The 15520-nt window shown below is 43.4% G+C and overlaps 1 protein-coding gene across 1 annotated transcript in view; it reads right to left on the reverse strand.

Moving 5' to 3' along the window:
- Window positions 1-8546, reverse strand: part of T265_04016 (hypothetical protein) — a gene marked incomplete at both ends in the record, with an annotated part of 96488 nt that extends 87942 nt beyond the window's left edge. The window contains 2 exons of the mRNA XM_009168634.1: window positions 7988-8047; window positions 8492-8546. Coding sequence (XP_009166898.1) covers window positions 7988-8047; window positions 8492-8546 — 115 coding nt within the window. The remainder of the gene's footprint in view (window positions 1-7987; window positions 8048-8491) is intronic.
- Between the last annotated feature and the right edge of the window lie 6974 nt (window positions 8547-15520).

Here is a 15520-nt window from a genome sequence, read left to right on the forward strand (position 1 = left end):
TTTTGACCACCTAATATCCACTCTTTTCGTGAGGATGGTTATAAGTGATTTTATATTCGGCGCCTATTGGTGCTTTAGTAATCTAGCTGGAGTCCGAATCAAGAGAAACACAAAAGCTTTTTTGTGTGAATACCGAATGTATCCTACTGAATGCACCAGTCTTATCTTGCCAAATGTACCACTAAGACCTTAAACAAAATGTGTCCAACAGGTTTCAAGCGTCTGTGGCGCTATGCCAGACGTAAAAATTCGGATGAGTCCAGCGTGCACTGGTGGAGTGGTGATGGCATGCCCGCCTGACATGCCAGAGTGGAGTTCAAACTCCCTGCACGGATATGGACTGTTGGCTAGCTCTAATAAGAGAGAAACTCTATTTGAGTGCATCCCCTCCTTTGGTGTGGACTCGCCACAATGATTGCGCCAGGATAGGAGGACGACGGTTCGAACGAGATTCATGTCTATGTGCACTCTACAGAATCCCGCAACTAATAACGCCTGAAATGTATCATAGCCACGGATTTGGGGAATCAAACAGTTTTTCATATTGTAAAGTAAGTATTAAGGCACGCCCTAGTATATGTAGTAAAGCACTGAAAGTCTGAGGCTAACGAACTGATATAGCGCAAACTCATTTAGGAAATTCTGAGCACAGGCCATCCCTTCATAAAGGCTATTTCCACCAGCGACAACAAAGTGCCCAGCTGTGAAATATTCGACTCACACGCGACACAAATGCCCCTCTATAGTGCAAATCGGAGATGCGTTTAATCCATACTTGGTATCTTATTCTACTAGTTTACCTGAAAAAGTAACAAACTATTACCGGGTTCAATACATTTGCACGTATTTCCTGTCGTAGTTTAAGATTACCCTGCTGAAATAGTACCACTGAAGCACGTTTTGCCAAACTGGTTCATGGTCTTCAGAAACTCTACAACCCCAGGCCTGACCAAACCAAATTAAAATTGTACAGCCGATGATAATTAATTTGCGCCCGTAGAAGCATTAGTGTAACGAGTCAACTACAGCAAAAGTGCTACCAAAGGCACAGGAATCTGTTCATTTCAATATCATGAGCACGAATCAAGGTGACCCTTGTACGACTGTATAAAAGCTCTAAACGTATTTCAAAGGAGTTGAACTGAGGAAGCAGCGCGTTAGCGCTCCTGTTATTCTTTATATGACGGCAGCAAAATCAGCCCTTATCTGATTGTGGCAAATGGTCTAGACTGTCAGTCACGATCGAATCAGTCCTTCGATTCGCAGACACATGTAGGTGTCTAACCCGTGTCACAACGCCTGTTTAGTCAATCACATAGGGTAGTCCGCTGAGAAAACCCAAAGAGAGCAACCATACTGATTTCCATTTAGACGAAACTTCAAGGAATCGAAAAAGTGCTCTTTCGTGAACTATTCCTCTAGAAGGAGACGCCGATTGTTACAAAATAAAACTCTAGAAAGTCATCGTTTTCAACCCTTAAAAACTAATAACAAACTATGAGGAGCTAGGTGATATAAAGTTTAATGTCCCTTTTCGTTCTATTCAGTTTCCTTCCTTTCAAGCCAAAAGATCCAACTTCGATGGAACTAACCTATCGGAAAATAAATTTCACTCGCTTCAAGTGGTCTCCGAATCGGAATAACCACAGTTCTTGAGTCCAGTATAAACAACAATCATGTTATTAGACGGCTGGACTGTCCTCTGGTTACTTAGTTGCCAAAATTTATGGAATCCCAATAGTTATCCAACGTGGTTATTGTGAAAGTCAGAGTCCGTCCAGCATAAAAAAGGTACCAGATATCTTGTGGGGCCGTAGCAAGTGTAGTGTTGTTGACACTTTTACTTGGTGCATATAATTATATTGCTGCCCTGAATGAATTATGAAATATTTCAGGTGTGATTCACTTTCATATAAGTGTCACAAATAGTTCAAGTAAACTAGCTTCTCTACGAGGCTTTTGGTTATCCATAGAAAGGTACGCAGCGAAAGGACGTCAGACAATGGGCCCCTATATAAGAGCACACCAGATTTAAGGATGCCGTTTGGTCCTCCACGAGATCATCTGAACTAGTTCAGGCAAGTCACAATAAAATGGTCCTATTGAGTCGAAAAATAGTTTTCAAGACACACTGTTTCGCTCTTTCGTAAATATTTATCCTGATGGATTAACATCTGGTTGACTGGGCACGAGGCGTCAGCGTGCTATCGAAAGGTTCCATTCCAACTCAGACCACATGATGGACGGTAATCATCCTATAGACCAATCCGCTTGTCCTCCAGCTCAGATTTTCCGGTCCTTTTCAACAACACATCCGCTCCAGTCAACTGACATTGCCCACATTTATCGGTGACTATCTTTGAATTCCAATCCTAATTTCAGCTTTTTGCTGTTGGGCAGAGTTATGTAGCTGAATTTGATAATAATCAAATTCAAGCTCCTTATATCCTCAACGTAGACTTTGCTGAACGATCGACCACACTATCCTGTAGTCGGAAAGTACTGGGTAATTTTTTTTATCGAAACAAACTGGTATGTATTCACTGGATCTCCAGTAAGATCGCACCACAGTCCGCCTGCCCAGAAGAAATGGATGGGGACCGGCTGGTTATCTTCGGGTGCGTTGGTTGCAACGAATGAAAACCGCAAAAATAGCTTGCCATGGAGTTACAACCCTTTCTGCGAGCTGTAAGGCTTTCTGACTTACGGACCAAATCCCGTGTGGAGTTCTATGGATGGTTGTTAATTACTTGGGAGATGTCGAGCGCTTCTTCCCAGTAACTGGATTCGCTTTGAAAGTAATTCGACAGACTTGGTAAATGCTGCTGTTTCTTGCTTAACTAAAGCGTACGTTGTGTAATATTCATGCAGGGTTAGATAATGGGGTTCTACAAATGGCACCTTTGTAGTTTTGTGTATCAGAATACTTGACGTTCAGGAGATTCTGTTGCATCAGTCTTGGTTTTTTCAGTCAGTTCTTGCGCCGTCCATCTCTTTCAGTTCTCAATACATTTATTCACTAATTTCAAAGACATATCAGGAGGGGGAAGTTTCACATTTGATTGATTATCTCTGGATTGTAAGCTGAGATAAACCAGTGCGTCGTGAGATGCTACTGGGACCCGTATCCTGCTTGTACCGGAGAAATTACAAAAATAGGTTGTGACGTTAATGTGTTGTGATGTTATGTGTTATGTGATGTTAATTACTTCACTCCCGCAATGTGGAGCTGACCGACTGTCCATCAAAGGGCTGCTGGCGTGGTTGTAAAACTGGTGTATAATCATTGCGAATTTTTTCTCGGGTGAACGTATGGCTAAACTTCTCCTTTGATTGGCAGTAGGTGATGGAGCTTATGTGTGTATAAGCTTATGTGTGTATCCGGTTCAATTAAACGTCATGCTTGCGTGTGTGGTGGGTGCGCTTTCAAAGGTTCTAGTCCTGCTGACTCTTGGGTCCTGCAACCCCGGGTTCGCTACAGGTAAAATGCACTCCGTCGATGATGCATCCGATTAGATAGGAACTGAATGTTGCGCCCAACATCCCGTAAGCACATCTGGGCATGGTAGACCAGACCGGAGACAAATTGTCTAATCTTGGACTGGTCAGCTGATTTATCAGACAAATGGCCCAACGAGGTGACTTGAACCATGCCAAGTGGTGAGGAAATGCATAAACTTGGTGGGCTGGAGATTGTAAGGTTTGCTCAAGGACAGCGGTGCTCAGCCACAGAAAGCATGCAATCCATTTTCCACTGCGGTTTCGATCGTGGTTGGACGAATTAGTACTTAATGTGCATCCGTGCGTGTATGAGAAAGAATTGCATGTCAGTGTATGACTATGACTTGGTATTGGTCAAAACGACGCGTACACGTCTAGAATTAATTTTTGTTTGTCTTCTGTCCCATACTTTTCACCTAAAAGGGAAAATATAGACCCTGGTGCACATTATTCTTAGGAGAGTTGTTAAGTGATTCTTCCCGTAATCGTGCAGAATTTACAAATAAGGTTTTTCGCAAACATAGAATAAGCAGTATCACTTTGTGCTAACCTGCTCACCATTCTGAATACCTCACAGTTTGTACACTTTCTCATTTTTGAGTATTCCCACTAATCTAATCGGCGTAAGCATTGATGATCTTGGATGTTTCTGTCTTGAACCCAATCAGTGGTAATCGGTTTGTTGTACGCACCGAAAATGTATGGATTTTGGTACCCTTGGAACTCATTTCGGAGACTGGCTTATTTATTAACACTTAAGCCAGTCAATCTCAGCCATCAGAAAGCACCAGTTTGTTGCCTAAAATGAGTTTATGGCCGATCTAATCTACTTAGAAATTGTGGGATGACAATACCAGCAGCAATCCGGCACCCGGCCATTCGCTTCACTGACCGCCCCCTACTAGACTGTATTGTCTTGGTGATTGCTTCTGAAAGTTCGGTAGTTGGCTAATATGCCCAGCGCCTAGTGTAAGAGAACGAATGCTCATGCTCTTTTTTTACCATTGTTACTACTAATTTTGGTCGGATGGTGGTTGTCGACGTTCTTGTGTGCTTGATCGCTGACCTTATTTTCTTGGGTGTATATTGGCATCGGCGACTTCAGCATATCAACACATTCGACTCTCCAAGAACCACTTGTGTCACGATTACTACGAGTAGACTTCTTGTGGACCAAACACTCATAACCAGCAGATTCGGTTCCCATACCGCCCATGTTCACCCTGCTTAATTACAAACTAGTTTCACTGTCAATGTTTTTGGTTAGTCTAACCAGTCATTTGAGCAGACAATATTGGTACAACGTGGCTTTTGAAAATTGGGTGCTAATAGCGCCATCAATCATGGTGGGGTTCACGTCTGACTCGTGCATGTTGCTTCAGCAACTATTAGAGATAGAGATTGGTTGCTCTCATGTCATGCGTAGTAGTAATTTGCACCTCGTTATTGGCTCGCGGTTACTCCGAATTCGGTCGATCAATGTCGTCAACTTAGAATGCCTAAACCAATTGAAACCTCAGATGAGTGAACCAATTGGGATGCGCGTAACGGACAGACTGCTTAAGGACAATATTGTACTGACAGGCCAAACGTATTAACACAATTACACGTTTGTTCCTTGTATTTTCCGGGTCTTGACGTCATCGTGTTCACATCAAAGACGTCAAGCTGGACTGGCAGTTAATCTCGTGCATTCAACTGGCTTACTGTGTGTTGTATCCCACGAACTCTTGACTGAAAGAGTGGTTTCTTACGTCAATGTTCAGTTCCCGCTGTTTTAATGTTGATCATTCTCCCTGCTGCATTTTCTGCCTGCTATTTTCCTGATTGAATCGATATGAAGGCAGACACACTGGATTATCACCTATATTAGGAACAATCTTGAATTCAGTTTTTGGGTGGGAGATTCTCGATTAGGTGAATAAGTCCAGGTTCAGAAGGGATGAGAAATTGTTTTGTGATAAAAGGGGAAAAACTTACAAAATACAATCATTTGTGAACAAATTCTCTCCTGTGAGAGACTCTTTGGAACCCAACTGAATGCGTTTTGATCTCCTCACTCACAGGGGAGCGTTCACAAAAGTCGCGGAAATCTACCCACGTTTATGAACACTTTACCATCAAGGAGCCTCTGAACTTATTTGCTTTTCCCCGCTTGTCAACCTGTTAGCTATCTGTTTTTGTCTGCTAAACGTAGCAGGACGGATATTCATCAGTGAAAGCCACACGAGTTAGGCGAATTCGTGTTTGTGAAATATGCACGGCTAGTTGACCAAAATACTACCCAGTCATTTCCGCGGTAAATGCTCTTTCCACCTTTGGAGATGCGCTTTTAACGCCAAAGTGGACACACACATCCTGCTTTCTGACCATGGTGAATTTAGCGTTCAAGTTATTCAGGTGGTTGGCCAGGTGTGAGCTGAGCTGTATTCCATATGCACATCGCCGCGAGCTAACGACAATACTGGAATAGAAAAGATAATCTCATAAGTAGATTAGGTAACAGGGTAAACCATAGTATCAAGCGGCTAAAGCTCACACCATACGAAGAAGTGATACCGCGCTGGAAAGTAACCATCTCCTGGTGAGCGCTGTATTCATAGTCTAGGAGGTGCCACTGTGTTGTTTCGCGGTTGAGCGCCTTGATGCCCTTCTGAACGCCTGCTGAGTTGCGATGCGTTCGAGACCAGACATGTCATCACAAGTGTGGGCGACCTTGCAGCACGAATGCGGTTGGTTCGCTCTACTACTAGAATCCATTAATCGTGTACTCTGACGTAGATATCAAGGGGAACTTTGCCTACTATGGCAGACCTACACCTTTCGGATGGCGGTTGTTTGCGTTCACGTCAACTGCCGCAAGGAAGCGCTTATAGAAAGCCGTGCACCAATTCTGCTGATCAAATTTATTGTGGAGTAACATGTTCCCGAAAATTCCCTATGTTCTCCGTGCCTTCACGTGCAAGCACCTGTACTTTTTTCGAATGGAAATTGTGGTAGTCTTGGCCTTCACACAAGGAATTCCAATCAACTAGACAGCGTCTCCTTGCATAGGGTTTCTTCATAGCCTTCTTCCACTCAGTCCAATGTTTCTTTTGTTATATCCGTTTTAGTTCACCTCACATAGAGCACTTTCTTTCAAGTAAGGCTTCTTGCATCCGAAGATGAGGTTTTAGCATACAAAAGAACAAAAACGTCGACTTATTTACATGAAACTTATAAACATGAAGAACGACTTCAGGACGGCTTGAACTTATTCAAGCGAAAAGTGAAAATACTACCAGAGAGTGGGCCATAGGAGATAAAAAATAATTACAGCAGTTTTCAATACCAAACTGAATTTAAATATTGTTCTAGTGGCTGCGGATGCAGAGACACAGTAAATTGGCTTGATTATTTGTGTCGTGAGAGACGCTGAGATGTTTTTCTAGGAAATTTTTTTCTAATGAAGCCTTAAGGACCCAAAGCGTGTTATTTTAGTCCGCTTTTATGCGCCACAATGTGGACAGTCTACGACAGTCTATTGAACCGTAGGTTTAAACTCGCATCACAAAACAATGGACACTAGGATGTTTTTGAGCAAAAAGTACACCTAGGCAACCATTACACCAGGGCCAGAAAAATTATTACATCAGAAGATGCTCACATGATGCTTATAACCATACGACATCCCCTTAGCTCGCGAACAGAGGGCTGCCCTGAGAAGATTGATCTTAAGCTGGAAGAAGGATATTAGAAAATGTAATCCGAATAATTTCGTCTTTCAGATACATCATGATCTATATGAAAACTGAAACACTGATCGGTAACAATACAGACTTTGACAGAAGAATTAGTGAAGCTGCGGTGTCCTTGAGAAAGAGTAATCCGCTTATTTTGCCTCTTATGAGTCATGACTAGAAAATCACCGTTTAATTTTGGAAAAATTGACGATTCTGTTAGCGCTAGTGTAGAACACGAACAAGAGAATTTCACCGCATCCTCCTCAACCTTCAATTTTTGGGGGTACTGGTCCTTCAACTCATTCGAATAACTCAGACGTACCCAATAAGCTGGAAACCGCCAGCTGCATTACCAAGAGGGTAACAGTCAAAGGTTGAAATCGAAAAGTTCACCCGTCACGAAGAGACTGGACCTTACCGTGTTGTGACCTCAGCGACCCGTTGAGCTACACTATGAGGTGGCCCAAAACACTTAGAGAGTCTCTCATACCACATCGGTCAATGGTTGGACGTCAGACAAACATACTCTCCTGGTCCTCCAGGTTGGGGGTCGGAACATCTGTGGCAACTTTCCCCGTATAAATGGTAATGCATTTGCATTTACCGCCAAACATCGCTGCCTTGCAGTCAGGTTTTTGAGCTAAAGGCTTTGGTTGAGGACCCAAATTGTCCTCCTGTCTAGTTGTAGCTGTCTTGAAAATATCCCTCATGAAGATGTCTCATAAAGGGAAGTTGATAGGTGTGTGTTTATCGTGTCTGCTTACGTCCCAACTGACTGTAGCCCCGACGCCGCCAAAGACCGGTTTTACGACGCCCTGGATGCCCTGTTGCGGTGAGATAAAAGCTAAGATATCGCGATGATTGTCGGAGATATGAATGCACAAGTGGGCAGTCTTAGCGTAGCCGATACTCAATTACGAGGTCGAAATTGATTGGATTCGGTACGTTCGGACAGTGAAAAGCGATTGCTTCGGCTGAGTGCGGATCGTAGGCTGTTTTTATGAAGAACTAACTTCCGAATTAGCCGAAGTCGTCTAGTTACATGGTGTACAGCACACCAGTCACAAACTCAAGTCAATTGCATTGCCATCGGTGACCGATGGTGCGGATCAATAACTGACTGCCGGTCAGTTCAGAACACATTTGTGGATTCCCAACATGCACTCGTCCGGAGTGCCTTCTCCCTGAGTCTTTCGGGGACGCGTACGGTGCGGGCAAATAGCTTGGCAAGTGGAAGACTGGCAGATCCGGATGTTTGACGAACTTACCCTTATCGTCTTCTAGAGTCTCTTCCAAATGCTCCATCATCAGATCTGAACGCATACCGGGAGGAGATTGCTACCTCTTTGCATAGTGCTGGGAATTTTGCCCGTGGCATGGTACCACCATGCTCACTCAAGCACTGGATATTAGACCGAACGGTGGTGCTGCTTAAATTTCGGAGAAATATCCCAGCCGGCCCGGAACATAACTTGTTTTGACGAATTATCAGACGTCAGGTGAAGGTGAGCGTGCAAGCCGATCGTGAAGTGTGTAATGGACAGAGAAACTGAAGAAGAAGAAGAAGAAAAAAATTGAAGCCCAGGAAGCCGGTAATGCCCGAAGATTATTTCAGTTGATCCGTGCGGTCCCCGAAAACCACCTGTAAGCGAAACAATCAAGGATCAGAATGGAGTGACCATCTTGAATAAAGAAGACCGCTTGGAGAGCCGAATATTTTGAACAACAGCTCATCTGGATCCCATAGGTGACGTGGAACCCTAAACAGTGAACGTGGAACCACGTACGGCCTCAGAGGTTCATGATTGTATATGTTCTCTCAAGCGCCACTGAACCTCTGATCCGGAACACCTCCTACCCGTATTGTCCAAAGATAGGGGTGAACAAATTACCAGATAGTGTATGTGGCATAAGTGATGTGTCAGCAGTCTGTTAGTCTGCTGTATCCAAAGCTTGCTCCAATACGCCCACAAACCCATAGATCGTTGGAGCCACATACTAAAACCACTTTCCACTCAGCTCAGAATAATGCTTCTTTCGGTCGATCGCTACACCAGAAGCCAAGCTAGTTTCTGTGATCGAAAAGTTATGAAAGTACCCAGTGGACTTATTATTCGACCTAATGAAGATTGGGTCAAAGTGTGAAACGCTTTTAAATGAAGCAACAAGTCAAGTGATCGCCTTTCAAAATGGTTCAAGAACAACTACTAACCAATCAATTACAAGTGATTTCCCCAGTGACGATTATTCTATGAAAGACAGCAAAACAGTCTTGGTGGGTTTGAATCGTTTGCTTCCGTCAGTTGGCCCAATTTCCATGGATCAATTCAATTCCCCTGCATGCGCAGTTAGCTTATATTCGTTCTTTTTGTTCGATATATGTTAGCTTGAACGGAACCTTAATACAGAATTAAGACCCAACAGTCCTTTAAGGATGATTACTTCCTAAAATAGCTCCTAGGAATATCTTCTCCAATTACGAGCTAACCACACTACTGAACAGCACCTCGTGGTAGTCCAGTTCAATTTTCAGACTACCAGCAGGGAGGTTGCATCTTCACGGCCTCATGAAGTTTCGGCAGATGTACATTTTTTATGGTTCCAAACAAGAATGGGACAGGTGTACGGCGTTTCTCTGCTTTTCAGCATAGGTTGACTTTCCTTACAGAAAGAAACTTCTATTGAAACTTCTCAAAGCTCCTCACAATATCAGCGACGCTTGAACGCTGATGACACGTACATCCAGTCGGGACACAAGCCATTCTTTTTTAGGCTGTTGCAGTTGTCTTGCTTTCGTGACCATTGTTCGAACTCCTCTTTGATACAAGCGCAAGTGTAGAATTAAATGAACATTACTCACAGAACCGGTTCTAGGATCGAGGTTCAAGGTAAATGTAAAATTTAAACTACTCATACGGTGGTCGAGAACTCTTTCATAGACCTTCTTGAGGCTCATCAGGTAGGCGCAGCCCCCGAGTTTCAGTCAAACTTATGTTCTATATGAACCCAAATTGCACGAAATTAGCGAAATACACCCATTCGCCTACCATCATTATACCATAAACGAGAGATTCAAATAGATTCCAGGTGAGTCTCCCGTCAAAACCGAACTGGTATGCAAATGAGCGTAGCTTGCTAAATTTAACACTCTTCTCTTAGTCTGGAAAACAAAACATATGTTTCCAATCATACGTCATTGGGAGGCTACGTCTGCGAATACGATAGTCAATATTCAGATGGTTATTGCCTACCTTGTTTAAGTGTGTCCTACTTCTGAGAGTGACAGATCATTTCTTTCAGGTTGAGGCATAGAGTTAAGAATCCGACGATGTCAAGGCATTGTATTTGTGAAATCAGCATGCTCAAGTGCGGAATCTCCGCACCGAAAGGATGTTACGAGTTAATTTCACATGTGGTTGGCTGTAAAAAGCAATTCCCTTCAGAATACCACCATTCAACTATCATTATTCAGAGCTGCATGGCTCTCCAGTATCAATTGTCCAATTCTCACAGCACACGTGATACAGCAAAAATTAGCGGTATATGCGGTTGGAAGTGACAGCTGTTCTTGTATGGCATATAGGTACGATCCTGTAAGCTGTACTCGTAGATAATACAAGTTGTCCAACCAACCATCAGGAAAGGCTGACAGTGTGTTTCGGCCCTTCCACACAGTACAGACTCATACTTTTAAGTAACGGTCGATCGTCTGTCCGACCAGACCCATCAACCTCAGGTTGTCTTGCATCTCGTTAAACTTGTATTCACAGTCAGTTGAAGAATTTAGTGAAGGAACGCCAAACCAAAATACCGCAAAACCTGTAGACAAGTCCTGAAATTCGGTTGCTGCACCTTGACTGGTGGAATAAAAGAATTTCTAACACGACAACATGTGACTGGTGACCGATTCCAAGACAGCCATGAGGTGGGGCTATCCGAACTCTGTTGCGCACATTGCCAAGAGAACGACCAAGTGGACTTGGCTTAATAAATAGCAGTTGTGTTTGGATGTGCCGCCTTAAATGGGTCTGACTGCCCGAATCGCCTGTCCGTTATTATGGAGAGTTTTTCTCAGGATCTTCCAGTCAGATTCCTAAGTCTTTGTGACCACCATTTTTTAGTCTTTTCTGACATTTTCAGATAAGGTACTTTATAAAGAAGGTTCATTCAGGGATAAGCAACGTTCTGCTTGTACTTAACGTCCCTGAGATATAAACACACGCCACCAACTCGCTCGAAAAGATCGGCACTGAAAGAGTTCGTTTTTCTACACCTATCAGTCATAAAAGTCTAATACATTCAATTTAGGACAAGTAATAAAATTCGAGGGAATGGTGTGAACCTACCAGATATGAGCATCACGACCTATTGAACTCAAGGACACTTACTGGTGCGATAAACTCTTGCATTTCCGCTGCTCAGAAGATTGGACAGATTGAGTTGAGGCTAGAAGGAGTGCTTTTGAAATGTGAGACGGAAGAGGCTGAGATACGACCAGATCGTCTGCACACACACACAGAAGTTCCTGATGACATGATCCACGATCGTTTAGTTCGGAAGTTCTGTTCCTGGGTTCTAAGGAATGTTGAGCAAAGGGTAAATGGAGAATCTATCCTATGTATTCATACCTCACCATTGCATCGGTTGTGGTGTGTATTATAAGTTTTGCAGGAAATTCTCACGTCCAAGCAATTGTTCATGCCGTCGATTTTGATTCGTTTTGACACGAACTTCGTCGCACCTCTTACAAGGACGATTGCATTGTTTAGCCATCGACTAACACCATAGGCGACCTCGTCACACCTTATCGATTCAAATGGAACTTTACGAGCTGCAGTGCTCAAATCAATAGATGAGACTTTAAAAGCTGAATTTCATGAAGCGCACTTTTCAGCTAGCTGTGATCTCACAGCCTATAATTCCTTTCCTGGATATTCGTATCCCTCTGACATCGCCAAAGTCCAGGAGTACCAGTATTAAATCCGAAAAGCAAATAAAACTGTTTATGGTGTAGTGGCTGAAATGGTGAATATAGCTTTTTATTGCGGTTCATTGGGCAACAGTTATTTACGTTAGTGCGTTACGCATGAAGTCAAGATATCCTTTAAACTACGTCACTGCTTGCGTACAACCCTCCTAGCAATGGCGATCTCACCTTAATTCAAACATTTTTATGTTGAGGGAAGCTGAATCGGCAGTGGTGCCCACGATACGTATAAACTTTTGAAAGAATAAAACCGTCCGGAAGGTTAAACACAGGAATGTATACCCTAGTTGGTACAGTAGGACTTCCAAGTGACCAGATGATCGATGTCTGCACCATACCCTTTGTGAATCTATCTACGAAGGCCAGAATTAGGGACACGATCAGAGTGTTTTGTAGGTGACCGTAAACTGACACTGGATAGATTGGAAATTGAACCACAATAGCCTGTCCTCAAACAAGACTGAAATGAAAACTGCACAAACTGCAGAGCTTGATCACATGCGTCGGGTGTAAATCGGCTTTATGTGGACGCTATAGATGGAGGTTTCCTCTCAAGGTAGCGTATGGGGATGCGGTTTGTGTGCTTCGTCTGAAGGATCACGTGACATCTCGTGGTTTCTGATTTGTCTTGTTTTTTAGTATTCCGAAGCACAGCTATTCTGTGTCAAACCAGTGAAAGTGCGTTTCATATCACGACCTCATCATTCACCTGAAAGCTTGCCTGTCATCCTGACGTCAGTACTGAAACTGGATTAGAAAAAGTATATGCTGACGTTATGAAATGTGTACATGTGACAGGCCTTGTGAATCCCAAATAAGTGCGCACTTCAGAGATTCAAATGCTCAATTAATGGCTTGATTCGAAAGGGTGGAATGCCTTCTGTATATTTATACTGAGACTTACAAGTGAACCACAAGTGACCTGGTGTTACCTTAATTCGACTGATGTAGTTGATGGTTTGGATAACTTTTTCGGGTCTTCACCGGAAAATCTGCTCTGTGTAGAGGATCTGCTTGCCAGCTTGCCGAAATCCATAAATATGGACATCCAATGAAGGACATGAGAAGGTTATGCTTAATCAAGATACCTCACCACGCACTGTGTATTCTTACCAGCAAACTTACTTAGATGTATTTAGAACTTCGTATAGATCTCAGAAAGCACGCTGTCAAGACAGCAGCTTCTTTGATTTGGTGCTGGATGGTAGCAGTTGCCACATAGGATAGTCCCTGGAGCAGATTTATTATCACATCAGCTCACGTTCACTTGGCCCCTGCAAATAACGCTTTCTGCACAACGTCCTTCTTTCACGCGCACAGAACTCGTAAAACCTACGACACTATGTTGAATTCACGAAATAAATGATGGTTATCCAACTCAAAACGATGGTTACCAGAATCCTGTAGGTGAACACGTGATTTATCCATTCACACTGATTGGACTGTAAGCGCCAACGTTTACGCAGCGGTGTCAAACGTACGAAGGTTCGTGCTGACTGACACTATAATAGGGGGCGCATGAATATCGACAAGATGGAATCGTTGGCACGTCAGAAGTGTTCGTGGACTGAATGCAGTCCTGTCATCGAAGAATTTCATGATGAGTGTCCAGAATGTATCTGAAAGGCATTCATGCAACCTAGAGTTCCGAAACTGTGCCCGAAATCGGTACAATTGTGACAACGTCCAGATTCTATCTGCTGAGGACCATTGATAAAATATTTTATGCACTTGTTGTAACTGATTCATAGTTCAAATGGCCTGAAGTTTAGCTGACCAATTTTATGTCCAAGCAGTTAATGATAAAGGCACTGCGGCAATGTCTCAACAGCGACGGCATTCAGCTGTTGTATCGTGGGTGGCCGTCTATTGGTTACGCCTGCACTGAGTCTGCCAGACTACGCAATAAGAAGACCGAGAACTCGGGACACGGCTGTATTGTCAGGACAAAACATACAGAGCTTCTGCGCAAATATATGGGATGACTAAGTGACCAAATAAGGTTGTTAACTTGCTCGTTCCGTACAGCCAATGGCGGCGTTTCGGTTTGAACACTTTCAGGCCCACTCCGCTGGTCGTTTGTTGCTAAGCCGTGTTTGATGAGCCCCGCCAACGCACCTGCTTTCCGGACGTGTCGTACCGATGGTGACCTTGGGGATGCGTCATTCTCTGCACGTACTTTTTTTCATATCTCGGCGCGTCCTGACATCCGCAATTCGTCGTAACCCACAACAATGCTCAATGTTATTCTGAAATGGGCTCTGATGGGATTCATTTGATTATGGTCACCTGTCCATCCTGTTCAATTCCCAGACCACATACACTTCATTTCAGTGACTGGATTCCACGAATACTCTGCATTCGCGACAACGATTTAGTGCCTTCCTTCTGTATCAGTGCTCGGACGTTAGGACTACGACGATGCTCTACACAGATTTAGCGCTGAATAAACCTCCTCAGATCATAATATTAACCGGATACTAAGATGCCTGAATTACAAAACTACTGTGTCAAGTCGTTGGTTCGGATTGATACGCGATGTCTCAAAACTGGAGTTGTGATGATTCCATCTTTGTCTTCGCCCCAATGGATTACTTGTTTTTTGAGCTCACGCATCATCAGCGATTGTCTGTGAGACCTATGTTCACATAGGTTCAAAACATTCACCTCACTCATTTACGAATGCTTTAAAATTCACCTAATCGGTCAAACGGCAACCCGTCACCCTGACGTTCGTAAACTGAACTTGGCTGTCTGCTACCTCGGCTTTCCAACTGGTATTGTTTTGGTCTAAGATCAATGCGCTTGTGTGTAACAAGCGGTCTCTGATTCCGTTCCGGCTGCAACGACTTCCCTATTGTATACTTCGAATGTATAAGTCGGTTTTACTACACCACTAGATTAGGACAATCGATCATTCTATCAATTCACACATTGTTATTACACTGTATAAACAACATTAAGTTACTGCCTTCACTTTTGCTCCCTCACGTTTTCTATTAGTTTTTCAACTGAGTGAGAATTTTGTGTACTGAGAATTTCTCACTGGGCACCTACAACTCTCCTTTAGTAAACTTGACTGTCCTTGTATAAGGCCATTGCGCGAGGGAATATTTCTAACAAGAAAATGTCTCCTACATTCCCCACATTTCTCCCGTCGAAATAGATCCGAAGTTCACCTGAAAGACCATCTCCACGATGTATCATCTTTCCTAGAAAAGCAAGCACCTACCAACGGTCGTGGTTTGTCCTTCTGACGACCAAGTCATTTTTCTCACGCATCATTTTCGCCGGAGGAGTGAGTATGACT

The sequence above is a fragment of the Opisthorchis viverrini genome, assembly GCF_000715545.1.
Source record: "Opisthorchis viverrini unplaced genomic scaffold opera_v5_62, whole genome shotgun sequence".
Classification (NCBI taxonomy): Eukaryota; Metazoa; Platyhelminthes; class Trematoda; order Opisthorchiida; family Opisthorchiidae; genus Opisthorchis; species Opisthorchis viverrini.